This window comes from Chinchilla lanigera, unplaced genomic scaffold (genome assembly GCF_000276665.1).
Source record: "Chinchilla lanigera isolate Chin_1 unplaced genomic scaffold, ChiLan1.0 scaffold00075, whole genome shotgun sequence".
NCBI classification, from domain to species: domain Eukaryota; kingdom Metazoa; phylum Chordata; class Mammalia; order Rodentia; family Chinchillidae; genus Chinchilla; species Chinchilla lanigera.
The window spans coordinates 2,763,035-2,778,064 of record NW_004955476.1 but is presented as its reverse complement, the minus strand read 5'-3'; the positions used below and the strand labels follow the sequence as shown (position 1 = coordinate 2,778,064).

The 15,030-nt window shown below is 36.3% G+C and overlaps 1 protein-coding gene across 1 annotated transcript in view; it reads right to left on the bottom strand.

The window, feature by feature from the left end:
• Positions 1-216: 216 nt before the first annotated feature.
• Ano5 (anoctamin 5) overlaps positions 217-15,030 on the bottom strand; it is a gene marked incomplete at its 5' end in the record, with an annotated part of 72,253 nt that continues 57,439 nt past the window's right edge. The window contains 5 exon segments of the mRNA XM_013503010.1: positions 217-3,748; positions 7,580-7,685; positions 8,962-9,140; positions 10,744-10,949; positions 14,477-14,607. Of these exon segments, the coding sequence (XP_013358464.1) occupies positions 3,527-3,748; positions 7,580-7,685; positions 8,962-9,140; positions 10,744-10,949; positions 14,477-14,607 (844 nt within the window).

Genomic DNA, 15,030 nt, shown 5'->3' with positions numbered 1-15,030 from the left:
ACTGCACTGTCCAATTTATCTATGCCATCCAACTTCAGATATAACGGCTCTGCAACTGTTTGTCAAATATGTAATTTCCTGAGTTGTGTTACATATGCATGAGCATTTTAATGTCTCTAAACAACACTAATGATTTTAAAAACTTTTTAAAACATTCAAACTCTGAAAAATTATATCAGCATTGAACTTTAAGAATAAATTGAATATATGTAAAAATATAGTTTAAAATTATTTATTAAATGAGTCAACCTAAACCTCTTGATATATAAGAACATATTACTCAATTCAACTTTCCTTACATACCTGTGTATCCCTATTTCAAAACAAAAAACAGAAGAAATAAATTAAAAACAGAACAAAACACTTATTATCTGGGTCAATTCCAAGGCACAGAATATCACATATAGGAGACATTTATCTAGTCATAAATTTTGAAAGCAGGTGTCTCACACAAATGAAACTATACTGCAAATACATTTTGTCACTCTCTTCAATTTTACATAATGCTGGAATCACTATCACACAAATTATTTGGCATGGAATTGAGTAGGAAGATTTTGTCTAGAAAAAGAATAACACAATAGTTAACAGTGATTCCTTGTGGCAGACTTCTTGGCTTAGGTGATGGTGTTTCTTGTAACTTTCTTTTCCTTAATAACATCCTTCAACTGCATCATAATTATAGTTAAAAGAAGTACGAATGACCTTCTTCAAAATATTTAACTCCCTATTGAAAAAACAGTACAGATTCTTTACCCTCAACTGGAGTCCATCAACAGAGATCCAAAGCCACTGACTGTGTCTGAAACTATAAAATCATTTGAGAACCAAATTTTTGCTTTTGACACTTCCTAGCTCTTAGCTTGGGATTTCTGTAGGTTTTCTCTCACCCTCACTAGATGGCTGTGGAGAACTGATTATTCCCACACAATTTGTACTGGGCCCAGCACAGAACTTCTGTCTCCCTTTCATCTTCCTCTTCTCTTGCTAGCTTGCTTTAGCATGGCTCAAGGAAGGCCTTAAAAGCCACATCATGAGATGCGGCAGAGTGAAGCCGGCATTTTACTTCACCACAACTTCTCAATGGGTCTTTCCAAATGATTTAGTTGTTTCTGCTTCCTGTTTACAAACAAAGTGGCTGAACGCAAGGATGAGAGGACATTTGAAAAAAGTTACGTGCCCTTTTGGTTTTGATACTTAAAATTGTGTCACACCAGACCCCAAATATTCCTTGGAACATTTCTGGGGAAAAAAAAAAAAAAACCAGCTGTGGTTTTGATGGGAGGATAACTGCCATGCTAGCATCAACTGGTACTTGATGGTCAGATGCTCTTAACTCAGCCCTTCCAAAATAACCAATGAATTTTATTAGATGCGACGAATCTATCTAAATAACTTTGAGTCCTGGTTTTGGTTGGGGTACTTTCAGAAAGATGACGCCAACATTGTTGTATGATCACCAAGGTACAGAGACACTCCACAGGAAATCCAAAGGTGAATGCAGTCTTTGTCAAAAACATCTGAAAGGGCTGCTACCATTCAATCCGGGGAATTACCTATTTATCTTAGAAACTATTTTCTCTTTTGCTAGTTTTTCTGTCTGGTCTAGAAAGCCAACACTCGGTTTGTTTTCAATGGCAGTGCACAAATAACTCTGAGTTAAATTTGCTTTTATTTTATGTATTAGCTCTATAAACACCTTGAACTATTCAAGTTAATGCATATACCCAAGAAAGCAATTTTCCTACTCTTCCTTATATTCGTGAGCACCGAGGAAGACCGCTGTGCATCAGGTGTCATCATGCTGAGTGAGACTTCGTAGGCCAGGAACTCGCTCCACCTGTGCTTATTTTCAAGTAAATAACTGGTTTCTCAGGAGAGAATACATCATCTCTTATGCATATGCACTCCAACTTCCACTAGCTCATTTCATTTTAGAAAACTGTTCATAAAATCTAACCAGCAGTTGATAAATCTAAACTATCAACACCGGGGTAACTGTCTTATAGTTTTATAAAATAAATCATCCTTAGTTCTAAAATTTAATATTGATCAGTAGTTAATACTCTGTCATATATTAAATATCAGCCATCCCATAAAATTCATTAACGTTAGATAAAGAAATACCAATTTAAAAACCTTGTCATAAAGTTTCTTCAGATGTGTATGACAAAAGAGCACTAGTCTTCTGGAATTCAATTCCAATTTGAAACTTGAGATTCAAACATTATATAACTGGGTTGTATCTTTCACTCTAGCAGAATTCACATATATTTTATATATATATTTATACATAGCCTAGTGATACAGTAACCAGAATCAGAAATAGGAGCGAGAATTGTCATGCATGTATACAGGCCTAAATTTGAGCGGAATAATTCAAGAAATGTATTCTTCAGTTAATCAAGTTCATCGCCTTTTTCTTACTTGGTTGACTGTTTAGTGTTAAATATGCAGTGGCTTTTCCACTGAGTGTCTCTCATAGATGACATGTTACATCTTGTAAAAGAAGCAGCTGACACTACCATTTCTCATGTGTCAAAGGCGTAGGAAAAAGGCACTGAGTATTGTGTAAGGAGGTGCACCAATATGAAAATGTCGTAAACGTGTTCAGAGATTTGGGATTTCTTCAAAGCAGAGAGGTCATTCGACAAACTACTTATTTCTAGCTTACACTGACCGTGCTCAAAAAGGCTTCATGATACAAAATAGGCATTACAGAAAAAACGTAACTTTAAAATCCTCAACAACTTTCTGAAGTGCATAAATTAACCAATATGTATTTTCCTGCACTCTTCACTAAGAAAATACATTTACTTCTTTACAATACTGCTCATGTGCTTGAGTATTTCCACAGATGACCACAAATCTTGAAAATACTGTTGCCGATATGCTATCTTCAACAACCTTGATGTTAGTCTTTTGTTGAAAGTCAAACATTTCATCTTTGGGGGAAGAAATGGTTACTGCATGTGCCTAGGAAAAGTATCTGAGATTCTGATGAAAGCTTAACTCATCTCAGACAATTTCAAGAATAAACTTCTGCTGCGATATTTATCCAACTTGATTAATGTGAATTTTATTATGAATGGTTTTGGTATTTCATTTGCATAATTTAAAGTGGCAGGCTCTAGAACTCAGAAAACCTCCTTGCTCTCCTTCTTCTTGGACTATTTTTTCTTGATGAGAGGGAAATAAAAAATACAACACAATAAAAGACCATAAAAATGTGCAGATGCGCTGGGAAGTGGAGACACAGTCCGAGCCCGTGTTTCTTCCGGAACTGCAGCACTCTTGATTTCCTGTGTTCGGATTCTCCGTGCACCTTCAACACTCATTCACAGCATCCCAGGAAACAGTAGATAGTGGTACTCCTCCAACCCCACAAAGCTGGCTTCTTAAAAGTATATAAAAACTTTGAGTTAAAATTAAAAACAAGGTAAGTTGACACGGGGCCTCTGCCATCTGGCCCTAACCCCAGAGAGAACAGGTGGAGGCAGGCAACCAGCTGCCCCTGCTGCGCCGATTAAATTGTGGATTTAGCCAGCTGCATTTTGTTTTCCTCGATCATGACATGCTTGGCAAATTCATTAGGATTCAGTCCCAATTTTTCTTTTAGTTTGTTGAGTTCAAAATCATGAAGAATCCTGACAGTCATTAACTTTTCCCGTTTGATTCTGTCCACAACATCTTTGGGAACATCAGGTATCATCCAGGCCAACAAAAATTTCACAAGAAACACAATGTGCTAGAGGGAATATAAAAGAACACCAGGACACCATTAGACTTGTCAGAAGTTCAGCAAGAAGTGCTTACAGAGTCTTTCCCTCATTTTGTAAAACAGAAGGATAACCAAGAAGCTATATCGCCTCTCTCGTACAATTTTCATACACACATTGGCATCAAATGACTTAAATATGTCCCTGGAGAAATTCCACCTGAACATGGTTATTGAAGAAACCTTTATCTGTGACCCCTTTCAAGGCCTAATGAAATACCTGTATAGGAATCGGACTGATGATGAAGAAAATTAGGATTTAATCTTGTAGTTGGTGAGAGGGTGGTTGATAGTGGAAATTAAAAAGAAAAAAATTATTTTCAAAGCTCAGAATTCAGGAACAAGGACAGCAAGGAGCTTTGAAGGCCATAGTTTAGGGTGGAATTATAAGAAGAGTGTTAGTTTAAATTTACATGAGAAACAATAAACTGGTTAGGATCTGTCCCCATCTGTGCTCTGGTATGAGATCTCTACTGAAACGCCACCGAGGCAGCAAGGAAGAGCTTGTTTTTACACCTCAAAGCTGCACACTTAGGAGTAAGGAATAACACACGCTGTCAAGGTCGGAGGTACGGCACATTCTGAAAATGCAAAGTGTAAAACTTTCAATCAGCCCTGTGAATCATTCACATTCCTCAGCTCTCAGGCAGCCAGGAAATCATCAACTGCCAAGAGGTTAGAAGATTTTCCCTGCGGAAGCAGAAACACAGGTACCAAGATTTTATAGGTCTCCAATGAGAAGGTGGACTCCCTACCTTACACTAAAACTCATCAAAGTGACTCTCGGTCCACACAGGAAGAGTACAATTGGGATGAGTAGGACCAGCAGCTATGAAATAAATTCCTTAACACGAATACACGAAACAAGAAATTAAAGGACCAAAAAAATTAAAAGAAAAATAACTATTGGAATCTCTATCTTTACAAAAAAGAGAAAATAAATGGTAATTAGCATTTCAAAAGAAGAAGTGTATTATCCGAAAAACAGAAGTTAGAACAGAGAGGTGGAATAAAGGAAGACATTTATCAAATACAAAATTCAAACAAATTTCACAATTTGAAGTGTACAAATGTTTTCGAATCTAAGGGTGGAGGAATTATCCATGACGATGACTATTTTGTCAAACAGCAAGGAACTTTCTTGTGAAGTTTCATAAAAGCAGAGCTAGTGAGAGAATCCTCAAAGTTTCCTGAATTTAAGAGAAAGAAGGTCATAAGCACGGACTGGAGGGTCAGACCAGCCATGCCTTTTACAGCACTACAAATTGGAAGGAAATGGAGTCATGAACTAAGAAATAAAATCAACAATACCTACATAAATTTGGCATTCTTGTTTTAGGGAAAACAACTTTTAATGTTGAGCTCTATAACAATTACATGTAGGGAAAAAAATCAATATTGAAGATCTCCAAATTGCCTAGGCATAATTTTCCCAGAAAATTTCTGAAAGATATGTTTTGACAAAGGCAGCTAGTAAACCAACAAAGGTTCCTGATGAAATTTCCCAGACTGAAAGACAATCTAAACTTCTGACTGAATATATGGGGATTAAAGAGTGACCAATTCATAAAGAATCAAGCGCTACAGAGGGAGAGGGAGAGAGAGAAGGGAGACCAAGTTATAACAAGGAAACTGTATTCGGAGTAGAATACATGAAAAAGATGTGATTTCTAATTATTTATAGTCACCACATCCACTTTGACGGACACTCGTCTCTCATCTCTTATTCAAAACTCAACGATGAACAGAAATATTTCAGAGTTCAGAGCGATAAAGTACTAAAAATATATTTGGTGGTGGTTCTGTATCAAACACCTGAGTATTTCTGTAGCAAAATAAATGACTAGGCACTCTAAAGGGAATACATAAATCCATCCATAACCTTAAATCAGATTAGATCAGGTAGACATACCCGATAAGTTGCCAAGAAATACTGTCCTTTGAGATATTACATTGAAGAATAAAAGAAATCATGAACTTGTACAAACAAAAATTATGCTCCCATTATGTCGAGATAAGAGATAAATTTCTCTATGTATATGTGTATGGATGTGTGCTTGCGTGTACTGTATGAGTGTGTGTGTATGTGTGTGTGTGTGTATGATGTGTAAGGTCTGTCAGTATCAAATCAAAAATTAATATCTAAAACTAAAAAATGCGTTGAATAGTTAATATCTAAAAGTATGAAAAAATACTAAAACTAATATCTAAAAACACTGCATGGAGATTTAGCCAGAGTAAACTGTAAGAAAAAATTAGTTTTATTCATTTATTTATTTACTTTTGAGACAGGGTCTCCCTCTGCAGTTCAAGCTGGCCTTGAGCTCATTTTCTATCCCAGGTTGACCTTGAACTCACAACAATCCTCCTGACTCAGCCTCCTGAGTGCAGAGATTTATAGGTGAGTACCACTCAGAAAAAACTAGTTCTAAGAGTTGAAATGTTTACCTTTAGAAATAAGGATTTGAGGATGTAGAGAAGTGTATAAGACTACTCTCTTTTTAGCCATGTAGGGCTATTTACTTTTTAACAATGAAAGTGTTTAATCTTGACAATAGTAAAATAAATTCAATGGCACCAGGCTGGGAATGCATGGGCTAAGCCTAGAATTGCTTCTAAATATTACTGTATTGGGCTTTCCTGCAGTTTGCAAAGTTGCCTTACTTTTATTTCTCTCTCTCTTATTGCTCTTCCTGTATCATAATTAGTAGCAAACAACTTGTAAGTCCATCAATACCACCTTTGCTCTGGTTACCTTTTCTCACAAGCCTGTTCTCCACCATTACACTAGATATTCCACAAGTCAGGAGGCAAAAGGACAGTGGACAGTCTGGGCTGGGGAGTGTGATGCACATGGTGTGATCAAAATGCAGGGATTTTTAAAAATCACAGCAAAAGCCATATTGCCATCAATCTACCTCCAAATACTTCCCCTCATTTTGTAAACACACTCTGGTTCTCACCATGTTCTGAAGCATTTCTGGAAGTGCTTGTTCATGAGTGTGTTTAGTTGCTCTGTCATGGCTGCTTCCATGCCCTGCATCAATTCAAACTGTCTCTCTTTCACAGGCATTTTGACTTTTAGGAAGAGCCCGAAGTCACGCCGGGCTGGATGCAGTAAACAGGCTGCACGAGGAAGTGCTGCCATATTTTTCACAAGCCTGCCTTGGCAGCGGCATTCACGGTATCTGTGATCAGACCTTATAAGAACTGGTGAAAGAGGACTTCCAGAACTGTTTCAGAAAGTGGCAAGAATAAGGGAGTTAGTGTGTTCAAAGGGAGGGGAAATGCTTTCAGGGGGACTGATGACCATGTGTGCTTTACCATGATATATTTTATTTAAGCAGTCACTATCCCTTGTATCTGAAACCTAACCTCTAATATCAGCTGCTCAGACTTAAGCTTACTGCTTACGATTGCTGAGTATCAGATCCAATCAGTAGAGTTAAATAATTAAGTATCATTTGCAAAATTGTTATGACTTAAAATAGCTGCTAGAACCAGGACATAGTAGGCTTTTTGCAAAATAGTGGGCTCACTTCCCTTTTCCCGATGTCAAGCAAAAAGGCTCTGTTTTTCTTTTCCTTTTCTGTCACCAGGGTATCTCTGACAATAGCACATACATCAACAGGTAGCCCCACCGCACTGACAAGGTCCCTATATCACCTTCCATCACAACAAATACTTCCATAAGAACGACTTACTGAGATAAGGCTCACTTTCTGATTCACAGGCACTTTTACAAACAGTGTGTCCGAACCGAGAGGAGGGAGTAACAGAAGCAAAGCTCAGAACACTTACTTCCATGATTATGATGAACGTCATCTTGGCAGCAAGGACATGCCAGAACTGCATATTATGAAGGTACTTATTCTCATCCCCAGGGGGATTTCTGTAATCTCTGTATCTGGAAAAACGGAAATAAGTACAAAGAATCAGTACTAGCTTCACCTAAAGAGACTAGAACCAAACTTCTATTACTCACTGACCCCAAAAGGGAGGTCACAGCAACACAACTGATGATGCGGGACATTTTCTTTTTCATATCAAATCGTGGCCATGTGACATTTGTACACTGAATATCTCTGACAGGAAGTTATAATTGAAACTTCTGTCTTTCAAAGAGAAACTTCAAAACGGAGCTAAAAAACTTCGTGGTTTTCCACTGCTTTTCTTTCTAATTCTCAAACACTTAGTTCTGTTCATCTCTCTGCCAAAAGTGATTGCCATCCGTCATTAAGTGGAAGGGAGGGACAATTTAATCCTCATCCTATTTGACTTTTCAAGAATGGAATCGGTATTGTCGGTCATTTTATTTTCTTCCACCTCTATTTTCTCTTGGGAGGGTAGACAATGCATTACTCTATTTTTCTAGACCTTTCTATGTACTCCACTTTGTAAGCTCATTCTCTTCTCTAAAGTCCCTAGATACTGATGCTTTTCAAAGACAGTCTCACTAGAAAATGAAGAAATCTATAAATCTGACAATAGTGTCCATTCTTAATCACTATGATATGAATCTTTATATCCAAATGAAGAATATAATAATGCTTTTGTCCACTTGTCTTATAACTTTTTTTATCATTCTTTGTTGAAATCCTAAGGAAAGCACTTGATTTAAGATTTAAGTGACTCTGGTGTTTATCTGTCTGTGAAAGTATCATGTTAAAATTTTATAGTATAAATATTCTCACATATACTGAGTATTGAAGGAGCAGTTTATGCAATCCTATTTCATATTCCCTACCAAAAAAAAGCCCTACCTTTAAATGGGATACCTGGTGAATGATCATATTATTATATAATTGTTTTCTTCTCTTTATTTTAAGGATCTATAGTTCAATTCAAGTAACACATACATAATATGACCATGGTGTATGATGCACAGATATTACAACTTAAGACCAAGAGGCATTTGTTGGTGAGGAAACTTTATGAAAAAAGATTAAAAATATGATACTGCAAAATCAACATGATCATTACCTCTAATATTCTCTTCTTTTGTACATATCTCCTTTCAAAAACAGAATCATGTGATATGTGAATTCTGGAATTGAATCACACTATTTATTTAGAATTTTTTGTGCCTTAAGAAAATCCCTGATGTGAGAAAACATGGAAGAATTGAATAACTTAAAAAATACATTTAAGTAGCAAGATTAAAATCTAGACAAGAAACATACCTGCAAGTGGTGTAGTCTCGTTCATCCAAAGGTACAGTGTGATTTGGAAAATCAGCTATCAGGAATACTGACAGGCTGTTGTTGACATAGCCGCTCAAAGGCTCCGTGGTGTTTGTGGAGTAAGCATAGTAGTAAACTAAACGGGGGATGATGTCTGACGTAAACGCAACAATAAAGGCCTGAGCGACAAAACAAGAGTGAGATCAGGAGCTGGAGAACGAGGGACCCGTGTATCTTTCAGTCCCACAAGTCTTTGGGGAACAAACTGACTAAAACATTATACTTAATCATAGTAACAAGCCTCTCTTTGTTCTACAACGTGACACAGCTCCTTTACAGTACTCAGTAAATATCCCAAGATTTCATAGCTAAACGTGGCTAAACTGAGAATTGAAACTAAATGCATCTGTCTACAAAAGACCTTGCTTTTTCCTCACTATTTCTTACTTTTCCATCTGTGCCATTTAACACAATGTTCTGTTTGTGTTTTACTGTCCCTAACTGGATTCTCTTCACTGGACTGGCTCCCTGAGCAGCAGCGTGCTTGACTGTGTTGGTGGGAGTGAATGGGAAGATAAAGGCCATGGACTGGAGAACTTCCCACAGCTCACTAAAACTTCCCACCTCCTAATCTGACTCCATGGAGACGTTATTTTCGAAAACTTTCTTGAGCTCTAAAGTTGTACAAATAGCTTGTTTTCTTTAGAACAGAGGAGTTAATTTGAAACCTCTAGTACTGGCATCTATATTTTTAGTGGTGAAATTTGTAAATTTACTATTACTTCCACAGCTGCTATTCAAATGATCTGTTCCTTACTGAATCAATCTGGCATTTTTATTTTCTATAGAAGTACTAATTCCAAATAGGTTAATGTTTAGAAAAGGGCACATAGCAATCTTTCACATTTCTCAGGGTTTTGCTTTTATTAAGTCTTTTCAACAAAGCAATTTGACTTACCAATTGTATTACTTTTGTGTTTTTAAATTTGATTTATGCTTTTTATTTTTTACTACTTTATTACTTTTGTGTTTTTAAATTTCATTTATGCTTTTTATTTTTTACTACTTTCTACTAATTTGTTTTAATTTTTTTTTGTTTTGAGTCATAGCTCAGCTCATGTTTTCCAGTATCTCCCTTGTCTTCTGTTTTTTTCTTCTTAAATAAAAGCATTTATAACAACAGATTTGCTGCAGTTCCTATTCTGCTCGTTCACATAGGCTCTCATCTTATAGACTCTGGCTATAATTTCAGTTCCATTTCTTCTTGATGAAGGGGTAAAAATATTAAATAGTTGGACTCTCTCTTTTGATTACCTTTTAATTTCAATATTTAAAGCATAGCCGGAGATGTGTATGCACTGTAAGATGTATAGTTTTGGGAATTTGTATTCTTACTATTCTTATGTAAATGCACGATAGACATAAATAGATGTTTACTTTCTGATTGTGGTATATAAATGCATGGATAACCAATCTTCAATGGATTATTCAAATACTTTATGTTAATACTTATTTTTATACAATGGGTCACTTAGTAAAAATGCTATCATGAAATTTTAATAAATGGTTTTATAATTTTTCTTGTATTTTATAAAATCTGTGTGTCACAGATTTCTTTTTATTATTCAATGCATAAAAGTTTAGGAAGTTTTGTATTTATGGCCTATCACCATGAGTGAATAAGTATAAGTGAAGAACAAGTTTAGCATCATTCACACATCTCCATTCCAGGGAGACAAATAAAATGCCAAGTAACCCCAATGGAAAAGATCCACCACTTACATTAGTTGCGACAGAAAGCACCGCCATGCCGGCAAGGATGTCCTGCCAAACACCTATGCTGTGCGCCTTGGCAGCTACAGGTCTCCTGTACTGGGTAGTCAGTTTCCAGGCATCCACTCGGATCTCTACAATGTTGTTCATGAGGGCAAAAAGAGGGGCCAGCGGGAAAGATGCCACAAATAGTGTGACAAAGCCAAACTGGATCACTGTAGGGAGAAGAACAAGAAAAACATGAAGTCATGATTATGGAGAGAAAGGGGAGCATTCTGGTCACTTCTGCATTTCTTTCACTGGAAAGAGACCAACAGAGTCAAATAATTCCCTTCTCCTTCCGTCTGTCTCCTAACAAAGGAGGCAGTGATTTATTTACGTTCTAGAACTGGATGGAGGATCTAAGACGCAGAACTCAGTTGTCCTGGTGCTGCCTGGTAAGACCCACTGGTCTACAGAAAGAATCTGTGGTTTGCCTTTCTTTATGTGCTAAGTTTAGGTTCATGCTGGCCTACTCTTTATGTTTTTATTGCCAGTTAGTTATGTGCTGGATAACGAAATATCTTTTCTCGCAAATCTATATACTTTTTCGACCAAGATGATGACTGATTCATTTGCATGCTTTTAATGGCTGGTGTGTGTGTGTGTGTGTGTGTGTGTGTGTGTAAATTTTTATACATACACAATATATGCATGCATATATGCAAAATGAAATGAAATAAACCAGACACAGAAGGTTAAATATCATGTAGTTTCTCTATAGGAGAAATTTGAAGTATAAAAAAACTATAAAGCAAAATAATAAGAAAGCTGATAGAACACAGGGAGGTAGACTTTGTAGAGATGGAAAAGGGATCTAAGGGTGGGAAGATGAAGAAGGGAAGTGAAGGGGAAATGAAAACTATCAAGATGTGATACATGTATGTCACAATACCACACAGTCAATGTATGCATTATGTACTGCAAGCCTATACTAATAATAAATTTTCAAAAAATATAAATATTAGGGAATAAGGTATCTGTGAAGACCCAGCAGTTTACACTCTTGACATTTTCCTACGTAAGTTTTCCTTTCTAACCTAACTAAGACTTAGCAGAGGGATGCAAGCTGACTTCTCATTTTTGTTCTCTGATTTCTAACAATGCTTTGACTAAGGGAACCCATGCAACTGACAGCCAGGACTTTCCACACGAGTGAAGGAAAAAAGAAGACAGAAATGGCTTTCCAGTAAGGAAGCAGATTATTTCCACCAACCACCTATTTTTAAATGACTCCTCAGTATCTTTGTACTTTCGCTTTTATTGCAGGATTACATCAGTCTTGTTTTTGCTTTTTTGTTTGTTTGTTTACAGAAAGACTATGGGAGTTAGCTGTGTGTGTGTGTGTGTTTTTTTTTTTTTTTGTCTTGCTGTCTTTCTTTACTGAACAAATAAATATAAAACAAAGAGATATCAGGTGGAAGCAACATGAATTAGGGGGTTCAAATCTAGATCTCTGGCTACAATCTTTGTGGCTCATAGAAATTGACAGGATTGCCCCCACCAAATTCAAAGACCCAATCCAAAAAAGGGGAACTGAGATGAATACACACTTCTCAGATAGAGAAATACAAATGGCAAATAAATATATGAGAAAATATTCAACATCATTAGTCATTCAAGAATTGCAAATTAAAACAACATTTAGATTCCATCTCACCACAGTAAGAATGGCTAGCATTAAGAAATCCACCAATAACAAATGCTGGCGAGGCTGTGGAGAAATAGGAACCCTTCTCCACTGCTGGTGGGAATACAGACTGGTGAAACCACTGTGGAAATCAGTTTGGAGAGTCCTCCAAAAACTAGGTCTAGAGGTCCCATTCAACCCAGCTATTCCCCTTCTGAGTATTTTCCCAGAAGATCTGAAAACATCACATCACAGCAATACACGTGCACCCATGGTTATAGCAGCACAATTTGTAATTGCTCAATTGTGGAAGCAACCCAAATGTCCATCCACTGAGGAATGGATAAAAAAATGTGGTACTTTTATATAATGGAATATTACTCAGCTATAACGAAAGATAAATTTGAGCCTTTTATAGGTAAATAGTCACAACTAGAGACCATACTCATAAGTGAAATAAACCGACCTCCAAGTGTAAACAACGTTCTGTCTCACCGGTATAAGAACCTGACAGAGTGAATAAAAATTAGGAGGTATGACAGACACTGTGAAACAAAAGGAAAATGCTCAAAAGTAAAGAGCAACTCGGGTGAGGGAAAAGAGAAAAGAAAGGGGAAATTTTGTATGTATGTATGTATATACAGGATAGCTAACACAACTGTACTACTGACTGCTATCGCTTTACTGAAAGGAACAGTTAATGATTACTTATTTGATCAATCTTGCATGTCTCTATTTGTTTTCCTGAGAAACCACTTTGAAGATATCAGTATGTAATACAATAACCATTTTTAATTTCCTATCACTTTGTCTGTAACTCTGTATTGTTTGTATTGCTCTTGTGCTATTTTGTAAATGGATGTCTGTAAATGTTTTCCTTCTTTTATTTTTAAAATAAATTTTAAAAAATTAACTGGACTATCTAATTTTCACTCTCTTCAAAAACCAAAATATGCCAAGTAATCACTAAATAATTACTTAAAGAGTTGAGATAATGTGGGAAAGTGTCTAGGGTAAAATAACTTAGTTGCATCACATAAAATGGTAGTTAATATTGTTATGAAAACCTCCATGTTAGGGATATAGCTCAGTGGCACCAGTGCCTGCCTGGCAAAAGCAAGGTCCTTAGTTAGATTCCAGGTACAAAAAACAAATAACAAAAAACAAAAACCAAAAGAAACTCCATGGCTTCTTTTAATTTCAATACTAATGTCTAATATATGTATGAAATGATTTATTTAGAGGTTATACAATTAATAAAAAATATAGCCTTACTGCCCAAAAACAGATGTTTAATGCATCTTTACAAAACAGACTTACTTCCCTATGTCCTAAATTTACCAGTTTCAATTTGAGGTATCACATTCATGTATTATATTAAAAATCATTTTCTGGATCATCTCACTCATTTCATGATATTATGGGTTTTGAGAACCAGTGAAGAAAATTTGTTTTCTGTAGTTCCACTAGAGAAACAAAGTAACACAGAGAAACAAAGTAACTTGAGTGGAAATTTTTGGAGTATATTATACGAACAGTCCCCAGAACTATTTCTCCTAAAATTTCACCTCAACACATTTCCCCTGTTCAATACCTGCAATATTTTATGAATTTCTCATTTTCAGCCTAGATCTAACTTACATAATTTTACTCGCTACTATTTTGCAGCCTGACCTAAAGGATATACACTAAATGATTTCAGGTTTGGGAAATATTTTCTAACTTATTTTCTTTCCAAGCAGTCACTGAGGCAGAGAAAATTAAAACATTTTAGGGAAAGAAGTTAAAATATCATTCTTACTTGATTTGGCTCAACAATATTAATATTCAGTTGATAAGAAAAGATGCTTTTAAGGTTGGTGTTTGGAACGTAAACTTTATTCTACACTCTACTTAGTGGGACATGGACATTATGAATCATTCTCTTGATCTCTGTTCATTCATCTTTTTACCCACCATCCAGTGATAGCAGGCAACTACTATTTGCAAGGCAGAAAGAAGTACTGTGGGATGAAAAACACGTCTATTTTATTCAGCTTGGCTCTGTGCTTCATAGCATTGGTGAAAAGTTACCTGTTTCTAAGTACTCATAGAATAACCCAAGTTGTCCAAAACTCTGAAGATCGTGATCCTGCTCCCAGCGACTATACAGTTTCTCAGAGTTAGTCCGAGCTTTTCGACGTCTCCACCAATTAAAAACCAAGCTGTTGGAAATGATAAAAGTAAACACATGAAGGAGAGCTAAACAGAAAGAAGTCACTAAATTGGTGCGTTAAAACTGAAATGACAGTGGGAAAAAAATAACTTAAGATCAAGCAACAAGGAAATACATGACCTAAACTAAAGTCCAACTCAAAATCTAGGATTCTTTTCATCACACATGTTCCTTATTTTTATTTTTAGGGTGATTAAGAAACCAAGATCTTGACTGTTCTCACTGACCTATACTTACTCAGAGACATTGTTCTACGTATCTGTTTTATGCCAGTGCCCTGCTGGGTTTTTTCTGTCTATTTTTTGGTACTGGCACTGGAACTCACAACCTCACACTTGCCAAGCAAGTGCTATGTCACTGAGCTATATCCCTGGCCCCTATGCTGCTTTTGTTACAATGACTCTGTAATATG